General features: G+C 36.3%; 1 protein-coding gene across 4 annotated transcripts in view; it reads left to right on the forward strand.

The window, feature by feature from the left end:
- ADGRL4 (adhesion G protein-coupled receptor L4) overlaps nucleotides 1–22,133 on the forward strand; it is a 140,774-nt gene that overhangs the window by 105,148 nt on the left and 13,493 nt on the right. For all 4 annotated transcript variants that reach the window (XM_061411482.1, XM_061411484.1, XM_061411486.1 and 1 more), the window contains 2 exons: nucleotides 1,101–1,321; nucleotides 1,451–1,517. In XM_061411482.1, coding sequence (XP_061267466.1) covers nucleotides 1,101–1,321; nucleotides 1,451–1,517 — 288 coding nt within the window. The remainder of the gene's footprint in view (nucleotides 1–1,100; nucleotides 1,322–1,450; nucleotides 1,518–22,133) is intronic.

Raw genomic sequence — 22,133 nt, forward strand, 5'->3', positions numbered from 1 at the left:
TCTTTCTTTTCAATTCTATGTTTCACCTGTCAAATTCTCCCCATTTTCGAGCCATATTTCAAATTTCACTTCTTCACTAAAGTGGTTCCCAGATTTTAATCATCACCTCCAACCTTATATAGTGCTCTAAAATATATTTTAGTAGGTAATCTCTTTATGGTTGACTTATACTCTATTAAGTGTAGTAAGTATTTAAATATTATTATGTTATCTCACCAGTAATTGTGTTGTGTGTGTGTGTGTTAGTCACTCAGTCGTGTGAGACTCTTTGTGAGCCCATAAACTGTAGCCCACCAGGCTCCTCTGTTCATGGAATACTCCAGGCAAGAATACTGGAGTGGGTTGCCATTTACTTCTCCAAGGGATCTTCCTGACCCAGGCATCAAACCTGGGTCTTCCACATTATGGGCAGATTCTTTACCATCAGAGCCACCAGGGAAGCCCAACTGTGTTAGTTCTGTTAATACAGAAATGTATAACTGCTTCATTTGTTATTTCTTATTTCTTCATTTCTAACTCTAGTTCTAAGTATGAAGTCAGTACTAATAGATAACATTTTACTGAAATCCATCTCAAACATACCTGTTAATCTTGTAACTTAAAGTGAATATATAATGGGTATTTTTGTAAAATATATCATCATTTATTCATTTGTTTTATAAATTCAGTACTCTCTCTTATTTATTATATTTTGTTTAACATTGTGTTAGCATTAATTTTCATTCTTTGAGCACAATTAAAATAAAGACATCTCCAAAACAGAAATCAGCTCAAATCACAGCATAGTCACTGAGATAATCATGGTTGCATGTGACCAATCCACAGTTTATCACATAAGTGTATAAAAAGTATAAATCTCTAGACAAGACTAGCAACTTAATTCTGTTACAGGACTGATGAGTGTTGCACTTTGGTGAAGCACAGTTCTTTTAAATCAGGTGGAAGTGGTACAATTAAAAAGCTTGACATCTGATAAGGATATTTTACTGTGATCAAGCATTATATAAAATAGTATAATTTATAGAGAAAGTCAACATTTTATGTTACAATAATGTTAAAATAAGCATTGCTTATGGTTTCATTCTTTCTGTGTTGTCTAGCTCTTCTGTTCCATCGTTGCCGGGCTGCTGCACTACTTCTTTTTAGCTGCCTTTGCATGGATGTGCATTGAAGGCATCCACCTCTATCTCATTGTTGTAGGAGTCATCTATAACAAAGGATTTTTGCACAAGAATTTTTATATTTTTGGCTATCTCAGCCCAGCTGTGGTAGTTGGATTTTCAGCATCATTAGGATACAGATATTATGGCACCACCAAAGTGTAAGTTAAGATGTTCTCATAAATATTTGATATGCAATTCTGAATAAGCTGTGTATATCACTGAAACTCTTGCTTTGTCGAAGTACATACAAACATAAGTATAGATTTTATCTATTATTTACTTTTCAGATGTTGGCTTAGCACAGAAAACAACTTTATCTGGAGTTTTATAGGACCAGCCTGTCTAATCATTCTTGTAAGTATATTTTAAAATTGCGGTTAGAATTTGGAAAAGTGTTGATTTAAAAGTGCTTAAAATTCTCAGCAATCAGTCTTTACTTTGAGAGGAAAATTTATTTTGCGCACTTTACTATAAATCATTTATTAACACTATAAACATTGCTTCACTAATAAGAAAAAATATACATCTTAAACTCAAAGCTATTACAGTTCACTTGCACCTCTTGGGAGGATGTATTTTTGCATTACTTGTAAGAAAAGCATTTTTCACTTATCAGTAGTATCTCAGCATACTTCAGTACTGAGAGTGTGCCAACCAGCTGATAATCTGGCATTTCAGATGTTTACGTTATTTAATCTTTTATCAATGATCAGTGATCTTTGAAGATTAGACTGTCATCTTTATAGTTTTATCATCCTTATGTACCCTGTCATCACGAAAGTGATTTCAAACTAAATTGCAACATCAGAGACAAGAACCCACTATTTCCCATGAGCAGACAAGTCATATATTGATAGCCCTATTTCAGTTGGGAAGAGGGCCTTTTAATTCTTATTGGAAGTGGTTTCAAACCTACAAATTTGGCAGCTGTTATATGTTCCATTCTAAATAAAGACATTTTTATATGTCTCCAGAGCATGTCTAAGTGCCGTAAGTTTTCAAAGCCATTCTGAATATAATAGTCTGTCAGGGAATCTGGGAGGTCTGACTGCTCTACAATAGAATGAATTGTTAATGGAGGAGTTGTGACAATATTTTGGACAACTTTGTCCCATATGTTTTGACCATAAGTTAGATATCTTTTTGAATTTTTTTCCTCTCAGTCTTTCCCCATGTGCTTTTATGGTTGTGAGGAAGCTGCTAAATGGAAAAAGACTTGAAATGCAAAGCAGAGGATTTTTATCAAGGTTTATTGTTTAATGGCATGAGTGAAAGTGCATTTAGAGACTATATTTCCTAAAGATTGCAGAAAAATTGTTTATAATTCTGACAATGAGGCTAGCAATAGAAAAAGAAAACACTTGAAAGATTTCAGCTAAAACAGCTTCAGAGTTAATTTAGAATTGAAAAATTTTCAACTATGTGAGAATATAGGTTGAATATGTCCCATCCATGAATTTTCATGTGTTTCCCTGATATGGGCATTCTGTGTATAGGTCCTATCTCTATATTGTTATTGTACTTATTCCTTCTCTCCAGAGTGGACCATCTCTGATACTGTTTTGTACAAGTGAAAGTTCTGTGGATCAGTGATCCTTAGAGTTTAGAGGAACGTATGAGCTAGGAATTATCTGAAAACAGGAAAAAATAACAAACATACTTCTCTAAAGTAAGAAATGGAAAGTGTTCCCTGAAATTATTTTTTTACTCTTGCTGCTATAACGGGAGAGATAACTGGATTCTCTTATGGTAAGATGGATGGACTTTAGAAAGGATATCCAAAAATGAGTCCTGTAAACTTTCCTAGAAACCTAAATGAACAGGGTCACACTGTCCTAGTCTGAAATCAATGAACCAATGTGTCTTCCATACAGTTTCTGTATATTAATCATTCCATTTAACTAGAGGGTCATACAGGCCCCTTAGTTTTACTCTAAAACTGAATACCGTTTATCTTTTATAAATATTTAAAACAGAAGAAATTCTTTAAATAATTATTGAATGAAAGTGAATTCCTTTACTCTAGTTATCTCACTTTCTGCGCTAATTCTGGCATATTATTAAGTGACTTAGCAGCAGCAGCTCACTTTCTGTGTTAATGCTGGCATACTATTATTAAGCAGTATGATACATTAAGTAAAACTTTTCCTGAATAGTATTGAGTTGTCCCAGAATAGTATTGAGTTCAATGAGTAAAAGAAATTTTGAGTACCAGATATTTTAAAAAGAGCCCCAATAATTTGGACCTGACACTTTCCAGGGGTCTTAAAAAGAAACAGTAGGACCAGCTATAACCCAGTAAGGAGATTTGAGGGGTGGTGGGGGCGAGAGAGTCATGACTTGGAATTAGGAGTCCTTGGCCTGTAAGGGAGTACATTGTTCTTTGTGTAAAGATTTTCCTTACCTTACCAGTGGAAAAAAATAAGTGCTCCCCCCAGTTCTCCTTGAAGACGAGTTGTAGAGGAGTACTGTAAAATGTCTATAGACAATGGAATTGGAAATGGTAAAATAGTAAAAACTCTCATCCTGATCCCAGGTTGAATGCCAGGGGAATTTTAATGTCTCCTTGATATACAAGAGTATGAACAGTTTTTATGACACCTTGACATATTCCCCTGACTTTGGGTCAAGGGTGAACATAGAACATAGAGTTTCTTTTAGTTCCCTGCAGATTGCATGCTTATTGTCCATTCCCTTGACAGCAGGGAGGAAAAGGATTATTATAGAGTGTGCTTGGAAATAAATTGATGGGGGTAGCACACAAAGGTTTCAGCTATCTTGTAGGTACAGAAAATTTAGACGAGGGAAAGTTGTAGGGATGCACAGAATGTTGTCAGGTCAAGTGAAGTTACACACAACAAGAGAATAGGTTGAGGACAGGAATGTTGAATGGTAGCATGGCTAGCGCTCTCTGAAATAGAAGGGGTTAAGATGAAATAAAATACTATAAACACTAAGATCGAACTTACCATCTAAGTGGAGGCCAACACATGAACAAAGATTGTTGGTGTTGAATCGCTAAGTCATGTCCAATTCTTCTGCGACTCCATGGACTGTAGCCTCTCAGGCTCCTCTGTCCATGGTATTTCCCAGGCAAGAATACTGGAGTGGATTGCCATTTCCTCCTCCAGAGGATCTTCCTGACCCAGGGATTGAACCCATGTCTCCTGCATTAGCAGACAGATTCTTTATCCCTGAGCCACAGGGGAAGCACATCAAGACTACCAACAGTAATAAGAACCAGACTAAACCAGAGTGATGTCATGAAGCTCTCTCCATCACCAAGAGCTGATTAAACCCTTCTAGCCCCATGCAGCAGAGGAGCTGAGCTTTAGGAATGGAGGAACACATCCTAGAACCAACCATGCCACTCTAACAGTCATCTACACAGAATTACTGAATTGAAAATTATCATCCTTTGTTAGGGGATATTCTGGTAGGAAAGGATGCCAAGCCATATTATTAAGTTCACTATCTTAAGTGAGTGATCTGGGCATGATGGGAAAACAAAAGAAATATAAGAATTATGCTCTGTCCACTCTAGTATCAGTGAGGAGAAAGCAAGTTGAAACAAATGCAAAGCATAACATATAATTAAATATAAGTGATAACTGGTGAGATCTGAAAGACATCAACATGGGCTGGACCACACCAGTGAGATGAGAAACTCATTTGTGGATGGGTGAGAAACAGAGTCTACTCTACATACATTGGATTCTTAGTGTGAACTTAAGTGTCTCCTAAGCAACCCTGTAAGCTTGCCAGATTCCTTCTGAAGGAAAACAAAGGACACAGACAAAAAAGTTGCTATTGTAAATAAGGAATCCCAGAAATCACAAAATTACCATGTTACTGAAAATACTCAGTAATCATATTTTCATAGATACATCACTTCTCAAGTCTGTGTCATTAATTATCAAATTTCCCACCTTGAATTTATCCATTTCTTTTCTACTTTCATAATCAGACATTTGTTATCCTATTGAGTCACTGCTGCTCTTAAGATTATAGTATTAATAACAATAATAGGAATTTTAAATTTACAATTTATTGAGCAGCTACTAATTTTAAAAAGATAAGTAATATTTCAGTATTCAGTCTCCTTAAATCATCCATCCACATTGTTATTGTCCCATTTTATAGTTAGTGAAAAGTAGAATTTGATTCAAAATGCTAAGTGATTGGCCCCAAGACACTACAAATAAATGAGGCTACAACTTGAAACTAGTTCTGGATTAATTTTAACTTGCCACTTGTGCAGTTGCCTTCTAATCTGACATTCTGATGCCATTCTTTCCCATTTCATTTTAATCTATTCATAATCAACTGGCCCAAACTCAGCTCACATAGTGGGAACTATTAATAAGAAAAATAAGAACATTAATATTAAGCTCATTTATTCCTGGCAATAAGTGTGTTAGTGTATTTAATCTAATCCTTTAACAACTCAAAAATGTATGTGTGTGATGTATTTTATTTTCAAGTTGGAAAGATTGAAGTATTGAGTGGTTACACAATTGGCCAAATAGCCACAAAGTACATAAAGCAGGAACTCAAGTTCATAAATTTGAATCCATGCCCTACTTTCTTCATCTCAGTCCCGATAGTTTCCCTTGACCTATAGTTCGGAGCCTAGTGGGCTGCTGTCTATGGGGTCACACAGAGTCAGACACACTGAAGCGACTTAGCAGCAGCAGCAGCAGCATAGTTCAAATAGGGCTTCCCTGTGGCTCAGCAGTAAAGAATCTGCCAGCAATGCAGGAGACATGAGTTTGATCCCTGGGTTGGAAAGATCTGCTGGAGAAGGAAGTGGCAACCCACTGCAGTATTCTTGCTTGAGAAATTCAATGGACAGAGGAGCCTGGTGGGCTGCAGTCCATGGGTTGCAAAAGAGTTGGACACGACTTTAGCAACTAAACCACCACCACATGTTTCAAATACCATAGACTGGTATATAAAGTTATCAGTAGTTTAGCTGAGCCCTGTCTATTTTCAGTCCTTTTTCACACTGCATGTCTCCACTAAACAACTCTTATAAAAACATTATCCTCTTTAGAATATTTACTGTTCCTTGGCTATTTCCTTGATTCTTTTCAGTCAATAATCCTACCACCTTGTGATGCCTGAAATCAGTTTGATCCTTTCTTCAACATGATCCCACAGAACTTTGACTCAAACCCTGAAGAGTACTTTTAATGCTTTGTTTGGTTTCACATGGTAACTTTCTCTGTGCATTACACTTCTTGTCTCCAATGTACAAACACCCAAACAAAGAGCTGTGAGTCTCTTGGTTCACTAACCATAACTTGTTCAATAATCAGTGCCACTGGTTGCCTGACCTTAGGGACCACAGCCCAATGAGTTGCAAATGAATTCTCTACAGAGCAACATTCACAATACATTCTGTGCATGATTGGACTCTACACTGTAAAACTATCAGCCCTCTCTTTGGTTACTCCAGAACACAGAAGGTAGGAAGTCCTTAATAATTATCTATTTTAGTTGATTCATAAATGAAGACCATGATAATAAAAGAGGCAGGAAGAAGCACCCTATGAGCTTTCTTAAGAAATCTTTCTTAAGACATGTGTTCTGGATTCCTAACACGTAAAATGAAGATAATGATGGCCAGTCCAACACAAAAGATACAGTAAATACCAAACAATTTTTTAGAAAAAAAAAATCTGTTCTTTAAAAATTAAAACAGTAAAACACACAATAATTTGGAGGACAATCTTGGCTTTCTTAGCTTTACCTTTTGTATTAAAAATTAAATTAAAACCCTGATTTTAAAACCATCATTTGCACAACAAAAATCTGTATGCCACAGAATGTATGTTTGGCCAATATAGTGTGTGTGTGTATACATATACATAAGCATGTGAAAGTGAAAGTGTTGTGTCTGACTCTTTGCAACCTCATGGACTATAGCCCACCAGGCTCCTCTGTCCATGGAATTCTCCAGGCAAGAATACTGAAGTGGGTTGCCATGCCCTTCTCCAAGGGATCTTCCTGACCCGGAGATCGAACTCAGCTTTCCTGCATTTCAGGCAAATTCTATACTGTCTGAGCCATCAGGGAAGCCCATAGATAAGCGTAATTCACCACTAATTTTTAAATAGTGGTGAAGATATGACATCATTTGTTTGACTATAGCAAGGTGTTATATTGTAATAAATGTATTTGTTATATGGACTTGGTTAAAATTCTTTAGTACACTCTACTGGAAAACATAACTGAAATGAAATAAAATGTGAAATATCTTAAAGAAAAGCAGTAGAAATTTAATAGGATAAATAGTATATTTTTTCCAGAATAAAGATAAAATACAAGGAAGTCTTCAAATTTAAATAGAAAATTTGTGGTGACTTTGCTGTGCGTGCCTTTAAATGGGAGATAAGATTGCTTTCACAGCTTTCTCTGAACAAATCTGGGAAGACTTGCACTTGTAAACAACATTTTAATAGAACAATTGACAATGACTTTAATTCTTACATGGAATGCTTTTATTTCTTCTGAAGACTAAGAACTAGTTCCCAGTAAGTGATATTTGCTTATTTTTATGAATGGAGCCCTGGGGCATGTCTGGTTTGGGGTTATAATAATAATACCTTTAAGACAATATGTAAATAGGTATAGTTCCGGTGCTGGTGGATTTTTCTACTCCTTGATATATTGTTTTTTAACTACTTAGGTATTTGAGGAGCAACATTTCTGCATTGATCAAATGAATGTAATTCCTCAGGTGTTGACTCATTATTATTAAGGATCTCTTAGAATTCTGAAGTATGAACTGCTGACCCCATGATTCTATCTATGAATTGCTACCTTTACAATGTTAAGGTTATAACTAGACATGAAAAGGCCTAGCCATGCTTTTGAAAGACTGAGCTGTACAAGAAAGAGATTTCTAAATCTTTGTAAAGCAAGCTGCAAACTGAAGATAATTTCATAATTTATTTTCTTTCTTCAGTATTTTTAATCTCTCATGCTGAATTCTTTTAACTAAAACTGTGCAAATGATTAGATTCAAGTACACAAATATAAAAAAAAGTTTGTAAAAATAATTTAACTTTTAAGTAGAAATTGAAGTTTCCTATATTCAGTATAAAAGAATTTAATTTGCTTGATTGAGGCAAATGCTAATTAAGCTGTGTCCAATTAAGGCATTTTCTTTTTTAAAAAAATGAGAGCTTTCATTTGAATTTAAATCACAACTCTTATAACTGAGTGTTTTTACATTGCTACTTTACCCATTTCTCTTTAGGTTGCCCAGAGTTCCACTCAGTTTTTTGTGGAGGTCTCCTCTAATTGTTCCAAATTGTCTTTTAATTCCCTTTCACCAGGAAATACTAATTAAAACCTACTCAAAAATGAATTCCTCACATAGCCCTTACAAACAGATCATCTCTATGTGTACTTATTATTATGTGATGTATTCTTATTGCATTTTTAAAAATTTCACAAATCTCCCACACTTGAAAGAAAGGTAAATATTAAACTTTCTAAAGTAAAAAGTGAACATTTCAAAACATGCTCCATGACTGACTCTTTTTCTTAATATTTACTTTGTATCCTCCCTGACTTTTGCTATGCGTACATGCACACATAAATATATATATACACATATATGTGCACATCAGATCAGATCAGTCACTCAGTCGTGTCCAACTCTTTGCGACCCCATGAATTGCAGCACGCCAGGCCTCCCTGTCCATCACCAAGTCCCGGAGTTCACTGAGAGTCACGTCCATCGAGTCAGTGATGCCATCCAGCCATCTCATCCTCTGTCATCCCCTTCTCCTCTTGCCCCCAATCCCTCCCAGCACCAGAGTCTTTTCCAATGAGTCAGTTCTTTGCATGAGGTGGCCAAAGTACTGGAGTTTCAGCTTTAGCATCATTCCTTCTAAGGAACACCCAGGGCTGATCTCTTTTAGAATGGACTGGTTGGATCTCCTTGCAGTCCAAGGGACTGTCAAGAGTCTTCTTCAACACCACAGTTCAAAAGCATCAATTCTTTGGCGCTCAGCCTTCTTCACAGTCCAACTCTCACATCCATACATGACCACAGGAAAAACCATAGCCTTGACTAGACGAACCTTTGTTGGCAAAGTAATGTCTCTGCTTTTGAATATGCTATCTAGGTTGGTCATAACTTTCCTTCCAAGGAGTAAGTGTCTTTTAATTTCATGGCTGCAGTCACCATCTGCAGTGATTTTGGAGCCCAGAAAAATAAAGTCTGCCACTGTTTCCACTGTTTCCCCATCTATTTCCCATGAAGTGATGGGACCGGATGCCATGATCTTTGTTTTCTGAATGTTGAGCTTTAAGCCCACTTTTTCACTCTCCACTTTCACCTTCATCAAGAGGCTTTTTAGTTCCTCTTCACTTTCTGCCATAAGGGTGGTGTCATCTGCATATCTGAGGTTATTGATATTTCTCCCAGCAATCTTGATTCCAGCTTGTGTTTCTTCCAGTCCAGTGTTTCTCATGATGTACTCTGCATATAAGTTAAATACACAGGGTGACAATACACAGCCTTAACGAACTCCTTTTCCTATTTGGAACCAGTCTGTTGTTCCATGTCCAGTTCTAACTGTTGCTTCCTGATCTGCATACAAATTTCTCAAGAGGCAGATCAGGTGGTCTGGTATTCCCATACATATGTATAAATGTAAGCAATGAATTTGATTATAAATATGATTATAAATATATGAATTATAAATTCATATAACCTGTAATATATCGTATTCATTGTTCCTTGTTAGAATATACAATTCTACCATTTTTTATCATTGCATATTATGAGTATCCTCTTTTATTTAACTTCCTTATTGAACACTTGTTCATGTAAGAGAATGGCTATTTCAATACAATTACATATATCCATTACATAAATTTGTTAGGACATGCTTCTTAGAAGTAAAATGTGCAACACAGGAATATAGTCAATTATATTACAATAACTCTGTATGGTACTTAAGATACAAAATTATCAAATTGCTGTGTTGTACACCTGAAACTGTTATTGAGTCCAAGCTCACTCTGCTTGCCATGTGACAGATCAGTAAGTCGACATACAAAATGTTAAGGCAAGGAATATGACTTTAGTCGGAAAACCAGCTGAATGACACTATGGGAGACTAATGTCTCAAAATAACTATTTTATCAGTGCTGGATGTCAGGTTCTTTTATAGAACAGAGGTAGGGGGAAGGAGGTGAGGAAGAAAAGTAAAAGGATCATTAATCTTGCAGATATCTCCTGGAATGGCCAATTTCTTGGAAGGGATGTGTTAATTTCTTCCTTCCTGTAGCCATCCACAGGTAGACAAGGTCCCATACAAAGGCATTTTGGTTTAACATTCAGGTAGAGGGGCAGGGTTCCCCAAGACAGGCCATTATGTATGGACAGTATCCTTTTAGTGAACAAAAGCAGCCAGAAGTCAAGATTAAAGTAAAAGAAACAGATCCAACTTGGAGTCAGTTCTTTCCTGTAACAATGTAACATTGTAATTCAGCTAAACTTCAAGTTAAAAAGAAAAGTACAAAGTCAAGTAGAAGAAGATTTTTAAAGTTACGAATTGCCTCCAAAACATTACTTCAATTGATATTCCACTTTCATTGACAAATTACAAGAAGAGCCATTTTCTGACATTTTGCCAATATTAGATAGTTTTATCTACTGTGGTTATTTTATGGCTATATTGCAATATATAAACTGAAAGGACGAATTATAATGGACCAGGATTCTGTAACAGTGGCATTGTTGACACTTAGGACCAGATGTTTGTTATGGAGCCTTTGCTTTATAGAAGTTTAGTATCATCTCTGACTTCTACTCACCAGATGCCAGTAGCACCAGCTCACACACCAGCCAGGTATGACAAACAAAACCGTCTCCAAAAATAACAAAATGTCCTTTGAGGGCCATATTCCTCATTCTCTTGATTGGAAGCTACTATCCTACATTGGATTATAAGTTTCTTTTATAGGAGTGCATTTGCAGCTTTCTTTAATTGGCATAAATATAAGAAAAGGAATTGAAATCATAGCTTGGGCAATGTCCTTTAGATGACCCCATCGAAGCTATATTAGAAACACTATTCATTGTAAATTTTAAATGGTGGGGATAACATTTTAATTACATGTTTTAATTTAATGGCATCATATTTGTTAACTGCATCTTTTAGTGACCTCTGTGGTTCAGTATTCTATCATTTTCACCATATTATGTGTTATTAAGAACTTCAGAGCCTATAACATTTAGCTTTTTTTTTAATATTATTCTGACCTTCTTATAACAGGTAGCTAGAATTTTTAAAAAGAAAATGCGGAGCTAAAAGAATAACATAAATAATACATTTGTAATTTTCAGTGTATTCCTGTTCATGGGGGTTATATTCTTAATGGAAATACCTTTTGTAGATAATCTACTAGGTACTTGTTCTAGAAAATTTCATAAAAATTGAATAACTTTATAAAAATTGGAGATCAAAAATAATATTGAAAGAGAAATCCTTTGAATCTCTCAAGCCCAATTAGAAATTACCAGCCAAGTTGAAGTTTATCACTGTTGCTTTTGTGTAAGTGCAGCTTTACATCGAGGGATATTACATAATGAAATGCTGAAAGGAAAACAGTAAGAATGTTGGTACACCAAGATAGTCATTAGAATTATTATTCACTTTACATTCGTTTAATCTCTTAATCTTTACAAAACCCTTTTAGCATTTCAGTTAATCCTCCCAAAAGCTTCAGTAATATATCAAAATTAAGATAGTAATAGCATGTAATAAGAGATAATGTATTACTAGATTTTTGCTAGATCTAGTAACTATAATCTTGACTTATCTATTTGTAAATACCTATGGGGATTCTGCTATTTATAGCTTTTTAAAGAAGTATACTAATTCCTTGAGAAGAACTGATTACACGAAAGCAAATTATGTACATTCTTATGTATCTAACAGATGAAATCTTCAAGCTTCTACTCACTAGAATACATAAAAATCCTTAAATTTAGCCAAGAGCACACTACATATTCTGATCATTCTTCTACCTCTGCTCATCCTCTGAGTGTAACACAGAGTCCTTACCCAAGCTGGCTTGCAAAAGAGTCGGCCCTTCTTTGAATCAGTCTTTGTTAGCATTTGCTGAGCTCTTGTTCTACACATCTGAAAATGTTTAGTCTTCCCTATAAGTATTTATTATGTTCCTCTGTCTCCTTCAGTACTCCCTGCAAAATATAAAATATTCTGAGAGAATGGACTCTCTGTGTGGCTGTCCTGATTTCTGTTTCTCACATAAAAATGTTGTGTCTAGTTTCAGGGTTTCCCAAGAAAGGAACATTTACAATTCCTTCTGATGAAAAAAACATGCCTCCTGATGGTATCTGTTCAAAAAGAGAGCCCAAGTCTGTCAGTGTTAGGGCACAGCATTTTTTCATTAGAGTTTCATTCACACTTTGAGTAAGAGCCACCATTTTGTGTATATTTTAAATAAGTGGAATCTTAAGAGAGTTTAAGCAACTTATTTAGGATCACCCAGCTACTGAGGGAGAAGGCAATGGCAACCCACTCCAGTACTCTTGCCTGGAAAATCCCATGGACAGTGGAGCCTGGTAGGGTGCTGTCTATGGGGTCACATGGAGTCGGACATGACTGAGCGACTTCACTTTCACTTCTCACTTTCATGCATTGGAGAAGGAAATGGCAACCCACTCCAGTGTTCTTGCCTGGAGAATCCCAGGGAGGGCGGAGCCTGGTGGGCTGCAGTCTGTGGGGTTGCACAGAGTCAGACACGACTGAAGCGACTTAGCAGCAGCAGCAGCTACTAAGTGGTACTAAGTGGTAGAGGCAAACTCAAGATTCCAAATTTACATTCCGTGCTGTTTCCCTATCACACATTCTTTCATCTTTCCTTGCCCAAGAGGTTGAAGGGAGTAGATCTTTGTTAGATCCATGAAAACCTTGTTCCCGTCTCCCAGATTCCACAAATCGTTTCAGGGTGAGTTGTCAGAGACCCAGCAATTGCAAACCTTCTAAAAATTATTCATAAGCTTTCAATTCTTACAGGGAAGATATCAAAATAAAGTCCTTTTCCTCTCATCAAATGTCTCTTCCCTCATTTTACATTACTTTTTCTAAATACTTGCCAAGCATATCTAGCAACTAATCAAAATATCCTACCAGAAATCCTGACTATATCAGACTATAGATCAGTTTATGGACTGTAGTTTGGATATTTACTTTTCTTTTAATTGATATTCACCAGTAAGCAATTTTCAGTACCCTGTATGACATCTGATTAACTCAAATTCCTTTCTCATTTTCTTGCATTTCAAAAAAGCTGAAAGGTAAGTTTAGTCTTTCAGCCTAATTTATTGTCCTTAATTCCATACTTCTTTTTTTTTTTTTTTGTTTTTTTTTTTTGGTCATGTTGGGCCTTAGTTGCAGCATGGGGGATCTTTTCCATTGTGGCACATGGGCTTTCCCTAGTGTTGGAGTGAGGGCTCTAAACCACACAGGGACTCAGTAGCCCCATGGCATGTGGGATCTTAGTTTCCCAACCAGAGATCAAACCCATGCCCCCTGCATTGGAAGGTGGGTTCTTAACCACTGAATCATCAGGTAAGTCCCAATTCCATACTTCTGATTAGAAGATTTATTTTCTTTAGAAAAAATAATTTGTTCTTTTGAATTCTTTGAAGAATCTATATGATTTTTTAAACTATCAATATAGGTAGTATTAAATCTAAATAAAAGTGCAAGGAGTATTGGAAGAAAAAAATAACCTGGGGAAAAAATAGATACAATATTTAGACTATTTCAGAATAAGGCAAAACTTTATCAAGTATTAAAGCCCCAGCTAAGGTGTGCTAAGAACTGAGAATGTGTAAATAGAAAGACCTTGCTCCCGAAACAGTGTATCAGGTGGACGTGTACACATGAACAACTCAAAGACAACACATCTGTAAGCTTGAGGTAGCATCATGGTACCTCACACAGTAAAGAATCTGCCTGCAATTCCAAAAGACCTGGGTTCGATCCCTGGGTCAGGAAGATCCCCTGGAAAAGGAAATGGCAAACCATTCCAGTATTCTTGCCTGTGAAATCCCATGGACAGAGGAGCCTGGCAGGCGACAGTCCTTGGGGTCACAGAGTTTGACACAGCTAAGTGACTAGACCACCACCACAAAATCATGGAAAAGCAAATCAGAACATTTCTTCACCCCCTGTTTACATCTTTTTGGCTTCATCTTGTTCTTGGGGTCAAGTCTAAAACCTTAAGGAAAGCCAATGATAAGGTTATTTGTAGTCAAAGTAAGGACCCTTTTGAAGTGAAAAGTAGGTAATAAAAATATTTCAGAAAAGTTCACTGTATTGGTGGACCTATAAAACAGCTCTATTCAAAAGTAGTTTTTTTTTTTTTTCTACAGAGTATCTACATGTATTTGGAATAGAGCACCATGCACTTGATAGACATTTTGTATGATAATAATAGATTCACAATGATAAATGTTTTGAATCCTTCTTCCACTACCCCTGATTTATGAAGGGAGTGGCTGTCCCTAGCCACTTGTGCCTGCGCCTATTTGAGTGAAAGGTGATGCTTATGTCGTATCTAGATGGGGTCTGGAAAGAGAGGCAGGATGTTGCTGGTTATCTTCCATATTTAGGCACATTTGAAATTAGAAGAGTCACTACACACAGGACTCACATGGTACCCAGGAGCCATGGCAGAAGCTGGAGCTTTCCAGACCTGTATGAGCCTATCTCAATAGGATGTAAACAAATAAAGTACTCTTGCCTGGAAAATCCCATGGACGGAGGAGCCTGGTAGGCTGCAGTCCATGAGGTTGCTAAGAGTCGGACACGACTGAGCGACTCCACTTTCACTTTTCACTTTCATGCATTGGAGAAGGAAATAGCAACCCACTCCAGTGTTCTTGCTTGGAGAATCCCAGGGACGGGGAAGCCTGGTGGGCTGACATCTCTGGGGTCACACAGAGTCAGACACGACTGAAACAAATAAAAGACTCAAGTAAATTCTACATTGAGCAGAACACTTGGTAACAGAAGTAACAAATACTGGGTCCCAGCAAATAAGAATAAAGTGGACACTTTCCCTGGGAGGCACTGCATGTTCTGGCCTCTATCTGCCTATTAGCCTCATCTCTCCCACGGGCTTTTGTGTTTTAATAACACTGACTGCTTTACAGTTTCTCAGTAGTTCTTTGAACCTGTCCTTCTCAGTACCTCTACACTAAAACACTCTTCATAGCTTTCCTCACTGTTCTTCATCCTGTGAGTTCCTTTCAGATACCAATTCAAGCAACACTTTCTGAGGAAAGCTGTCCTTGACTCATTGGCCTTTTTAAATCTTTTTGTTATATGCCTACATAGAAGCCTTTTTTTTTTTTATGTTTGAAGACTTTCCTCTGTTTATAGTTACAAAGATGTTAGTTTGAATGACATATTCATAACTGATTCAGATCTGTCTCTTCCAGGAGACTGTAAGCCCTTTGAAAGTGAAACATTATGGACTTTCACTATATCCTTGAGGTTTTCCAAGAAGGCTATAATCCATAGGGTTGAAAGAGTCGGACACAACTGAGCAACTGAGCACACACACACTCAAGTAATGCAATTGGATGAATAAATAATGCACCAAGTACAGTAGTTAGTCAAAAATGTTCATTCTTTTCCCCAAAGGCAATTTAAAGAAAGAAATCATCATCATGGAAATGAGTTATTTTGGAAAGAATGTCTCAGAAGAGATAACATGTGAAGCATTCATTATATCACTTTTTTAATTGAAATATAGTTGATTTACATGCCGTGTTAGTTTCAGGTGTACAGCACAGTGATTCAGTTACACACACACACACACACACACATATGTATATATTCAGTTTCTTTTCCCTTCTAGGTTGTCACAAAATAATAGCTCCCTGCCCTATGTAGTAGGCCCTTGTTGATTATCTGTCTTATATATAGTAGTGTGTATATGTTAAACCTCCTAATTTATCTCTCCTCTATCCATAAATTTGTTTTCAATGTGTATCTTTTGCTGTTTGTAAATAAGTTCATTTGTATCTTTTTTAGATTCCACATCACATAATTTCTATCATATATTTGTCTGTCTGGTTTACTTCGCTTAGTATATTGCTGCAAATAGCATCATTTCATTCTTTTTTACTTTCTTTTCACCTTAGGCAAATTGCTATATCTATCTATCTACCATCATTGGCGTTTTCAGTTTAACTGAATAAAATGAGTTCCTAGCCAAATAATGTCAGAGTTTTTCAAAGCAGGATGATTAGTAAAAAGCACATACTTGGTGTCCTCTTTATGCCCAGGATTTCTAATATGTACATGAGGATGATGAGGCCAACTCTATAGACAGAGTTACTGTAAAAAGAAAGAAAGGATATTAAAATGATAAAAAAATTCTTTAAAGTTTTGGAAAAGTATCAATAATTTGGAGGACAATCTTATGTCCTTCTTCTCCTTTTACCTTTTATATTGGTGATAACCTTAGCAGTATCTTTTAATTTAATTGTTCAAGTTGTATCTTAGATGCTAATTAACAGTTGAATGATTATATGTTTGTATAATTTTTTAACTGTTAATAACTTCTATCCTCATTTTGAACAGCAAATATATACAAAGAACATTTTTCCTTGCTTATATCTTAACAAAAGAAATTTCATTACTCAGTTTTCATTGTCACATTAAATCGAATAATTGTTGTAAATACTCTTCACATATAGTTTTCCTCCTTCACCTTTGTTCCCTTCCTGGCATCTTTCTATGGCTTATAAACATCTACAATTGAAACCAACCATAAAAATAAGCTCTTGAAATTCACTTACACCCACAGAGATCACTTTATCATTCATGTTTATAAATTTCTAGCTCTCTTCACCTTTTAATTCTGTTTGGAGACTAGTAAATTATTCTTTTAAACATTGAAAAAAATCTAGCTATTAAAATATTCCTAGTGGAAATGTTAAAAATATGAAGTGCAAATATTTTTTAATTTATGATTATATATTGCTGTGGGATTTTAGCCATAATAAAATAGAGCAATTATTTAACTATTACCTCAGGGGATGTGGGAAGATGTTTTCCTAATGAGGCAGTATTCTGCCCACTTGTTGATTCAAACTTTTGTGTGGCCTGCTTGTGTGCCCAGGTCTGATTAATGAATACATATCATAAAGTCCATGAGTCTGTGGTTTCTATTAGATGCAAAATGTTGCATATATCCTGAGGCATCCATTCATAAAACAAAGGAGGCGCAACTTCATTCTTTAGTTTTGTTTTTTTTTTTCAAAATTATTCCTAGAGGGTCATTTCATTTTGCTAACTATTTCAGTTTCCATTGGCATATCTACCTACAGACAATAGATTTATAATGATATTGTTTTGTCAAAATTGCCAGAATGTGAGATGAAACAAAATTTAGATTTAAAAATGTTTAGTCAATTTTATCGAAGAAGGCGATGGCACCCCACTCCAATACTCTTGCCTGGAAAATCCCATGGATGGAGGAGCCCGGTAGGCTGCAGTCCATGGGGTCGCTGGGAGTCGGACACGACTGAGCGACTGCACTTTCACTTTTCACCTTCATGCATTGGAGAAGGAAATGGCAACCCACTCCAGTGTTCTTGCCTGGAGAATCCCAGGGATGGGGGAGCCTGGTGGGCTGCCGTCTGTGGGGTCGAACAGAGTCAGACACGACTGAAGCGACTTAGCAGCAGCAGTAGCAGCAGTCAATTTAATAGTTGAATGTTCCTTTACATAAACCATTAAAGGTACCTGAGATTGGGGTATACCACACTTCATCCTCTTAGTTATGCAACAAATGCTTGTTGAGCATCTTTTATTAATATATGTCACACTTTGTACTATCCCTTGGGAATACATCAGTGAATAAAATATTAAAAAGTCTTTACCTTTATGGATCTTATTCTAAACCACTGTGCTTAGTTTCTCAGTCATGTTCGACTCTTTCTGACCCCATGGACTGTAGCCCAGCAGACTCCTTCGTCCATGGGGATTCTCCAGGCAAGAATACTACAGTGGGTTACCATGCCCTTCTCCAGGGGATCTTCCCAACCTAGGGATGGAACCCAGGTCTTCCAATATTCAGGCGGATTCTTTACCGTCTGAGCCACCAGGGAAGCCCACAATAGTCACAGACTGTTTTAATAAATAAACATTTTTTGCAATATAGACACATTCATTTGTTTGCATATTGTCTAAGGCTGTTTTAATGGTATGAAGAATTTATTTGTGATAGAGACCATCACAGTTGTGATAGAGTCCTCAAAGTTTAAATTATTTACTGTCTGGCCTTTGATAGAAAAAGTTTGCTTATCCCTCTTCTATGTTAGAGCAATGTAAGAAAAGATAACTATCCTCTCCCATAAAATATCCCAGAATATCATATTAGATTTATTAAGAATATTCTTCTTATATTAATGTATCTAATAATTGTTTTTATTTATTGCTCTTTGAAATACATATTCTTTCCTTTTCTATAAAAATTTTAAAGATAATCAGATTTTTGACCCTGAAGTTTCAATTCTACCCTAAAGAAGTTTTAATAAAAATGAGAAATTGTTTAGATGAACAATAAAGAATTAACTTATTGTTGAATTAAACCTATTCAAGTATTTATTTTGCTGATATTACTTTAGAGGAAAATCCTGACAGTGGAAAAAAGTATCTATGTTTTACATTGAAGAGATATTGCCTAAAATAAAGACCAGCAGATATAAGTTCTGAAATTTTAAGGTGCTATTTACAGGTCCAGTGAATCTATGACACAAAATAATGTCTATCCAATTGTTAATAAATACACACTCTATTTATTGTTAGACACTTCAAATATTTGAGACAATTTGAAAGAACATCTTGCCATATGATTTAATAACTATTAGTGATGATTGATGTTTGTTTGGAACATTTATATTGAACTAATTATTCCAAGTACTTTATTATGTAATTTAATACATGCAAAAACCCTGTGAAATAAGTACTAATGTTATCCATATTTTACAGACAAGGAAAGTACAGCACAAGAAATTAAATAAATAAAAGCGAGAACTAGAATTTGAATCTATTTGTGGATTTTAACTTGATCGATTTATAAGGACTTGCAACTTGTCTGGCAGATAACTCAGTGTAGGAGTAGGAAGAAAAGTCAGTTGTGTCACTTTCTTCTTCATGTATACTTACCAGTATTAATTTTAATCCAAAGTACACTTGGAGACTTTAGGTCTTACTTTTTCATGTTATTGCTGTACTCAGTCGTGTTGGCCTCTTTGCAACCCCATGGAAGTTACCCTGTCAGACTTCCCTATCCAGGAAATTTTCCAGGCAAGAACACTGGAGCAGGTTGCTATTTCCTTCTCCAGGGTACCTTCCTAACCCAGGAATCGAATCCACATCTCTTGGGTCTCCTGCATTGGCAGGCAGATTCTTTACCACTGAGCCACTTGGCAGGGCTACTTTATTCAACTATGTGATATGATCTGGAAATCCGCTTGGCAAGCTCATGTACTATACCCTGCAGGAGGTTCAGAGATAACAAAGGGTTGGGGGAGGAGGGGAGGACTTCTCTATCTCTAGTTAACAGTCACTTGTCTCTCCAAATGGCTTGTATATATATTTTTTTTTAATTTTTTTCCAAACGGCTTTTATTTGATGTGTGAATAGGTGATGTAGAAAAGCGATGGCATCAGTGTCCTCTATATTTTAAGTAGTAAATTTTAATTTTTCCTTGGAAAAATATCAGTAAGAACTCTAATGTGTTCTTCCTATGTAGTAATAGATTATTTTTATATTCCGCATAAGACCACTGACATGAACCCAGTAACCACACTTGAACTCTAAAGGATATAGAGCTCTGTTGTTCATCAGCACAGGAAAAACTTGACCACAGAGATCAAGAATGCATGTGTCTCCATTAGGGGTTCATTGGCATAAAACACTACATCGTTTTCAGTGTCACTGGTGACTTACTAAGTTCAATGAATACTAATGTCAAATAGCTAACCAAATCGCTACTCATTAATGTTTTCCACTTTAACCATTTCTAAAATAAAGTTACTGTTAGCAGCCAAAAATAAACATCTGAACAGTTAAATTCTTGAACTTTTAGATGTCAATTTAACTTCTCTTTATCCTTGATCTATAGTTTGGTAGTTTTCCAGAGTTCTCAAGAGCATTAACTGTAGAATTTGTCTACTAAGTATGAATCTTGACTCTGCTACATCCTGTTTCACTTTGAGCCAGTCATTTAACTTCCCTATGCCTCTGTTGACATAAACGTGAAATACATGTAATGATACAGATCTTATTCAACTTACAGTGGGGTTATGGCTCGACTAAACCCCATGTATTAGATGCATGTAGAAATGCTAACTTTACGAACATCATAGCTAAGCCTGCTGCTAAGTTGCTTCAGTCGTGTCCAACTCTGTGCGACCCCATAGACGGCAGCCCACCAGGCTCCCCCATCCCTGAGATTCTCCAGGCAAGAACACTGAAGTGGGTTGCCATTTCCTTCTCCAACGCATGAAAGTGAAAAGTGAAAGCAAAGTCGTTCAGTCGTGTCCAACTGTTCGCGACCCCATGGACTGCAGCCTACCAGGTTCCTTAGTCCATGGGATTTTCCAGGCAAGAGTACTGGAGTGGGGCGCCATTGCCTTCTCTGATAGCTAAGCCTAGCCTACCTTAAACATGCTCAGAACTACTATGTAAGCCTAAAGTTGGGCAAATCTTTCAACACAAAGCCTGTTGTGTAAGAAAGGATTGAGTATCTCGTGTAATTTTTTGAATACTGAAAGAGAAAAACAGAGTGGTTGTATGGGTACAGATATTTGTCAGTGTCCTGGTTGTTTATCCTTGTGACCCTGGGGCTGACTGGGAGTTGAGGCTCGCTGCCCCCCGACCCCGCATCAAGAGAGTACCATACCACATATAACAAGACTGGCAAAAATCAAAATTCAAAATTTGAAATACAGTTTCTACTGAATGCATATCACTTTCCCACCACTGTAAAGTTGAGAAATCCTAAATCAAAAATGAAGGACTCTCTGTAATAATAATATTAAGAGGAATAAATACTTATCCTATAAAGTTCATATGAGGGTTAAATAAATGAATAAAGAAGGCTGAGAATAGTGTGTCTGGCACATAGAAAACACTCAATAAATGTTAGTATTTTTTTTAATGATTTGAGTCTCTGTTTTAGATATTGAGTATATGAAAAATGGTAGAATAACTATTCATCCAGTTGTATACCCAAGAAGTAAAGGCCTGTTGGAAGAGAATTGCTGTGTTTTAAAGCGTAAACCTTACGAGATTAGTCAAGTATCAGGAATATTGTTAATGTTGTTCAGTTGCTAAGTCGTGTCCGACTCTTTGCAACCCTGTGAACTTCAGCAGGTCTGGCTGGCTTCCCTGTCCTCCACTATCTCCTGGAGTTTGCTCAAGTTCATGTCCATTAATATACTGTTAATATCCCAGAATAATCTATGAGGGATACTCTCCTCTTCAGATATTTAAAACCTACTTAAATCTATTGTATTTTCAGATTCTTGCAAATGTTTCAGTATATTTCAGATTACTGAATATTCTTTTCCTATACTTATAAACTACACTCCCATTTCTCCATAGTCTACTCTCTCATGTGCCAGGCATAGCCTCAGGAGAGGACATTCTAGATATTCCCAAACCTGCTCAATACTGAGCCTAGGGAATATTTTAAAAAGATGAGGCTTGTGATGTTGGGAAAGAAATGCCTCCTAGCAGTGTCATGAGGCTATATGTAGGGGAAAAGTTAGTCCACTCCACAGTTCTAATAAAAGATCAACAAATTCAGTGGCATCACAATTTCTGTGTTTCCTCTAAGTTTATACTAATGCAATTTCCCATCTAAACTTTGAAAATT

This window comes from Bos javanicus, chromosome 3 (genome assembly GCF_032452875.1).
Source record: "Bos javanicus breed banteng chromosome 3, ARS-OSU_banteng_1.0, whole genome shotgun sequence".
NCBI classification, from domain to species: domain Eukaryota; kingdom Metazoa; phylum Chordata; class Mammalia; order Artiodactyla; family Bovidae; genus Bos; species Bos javanicus.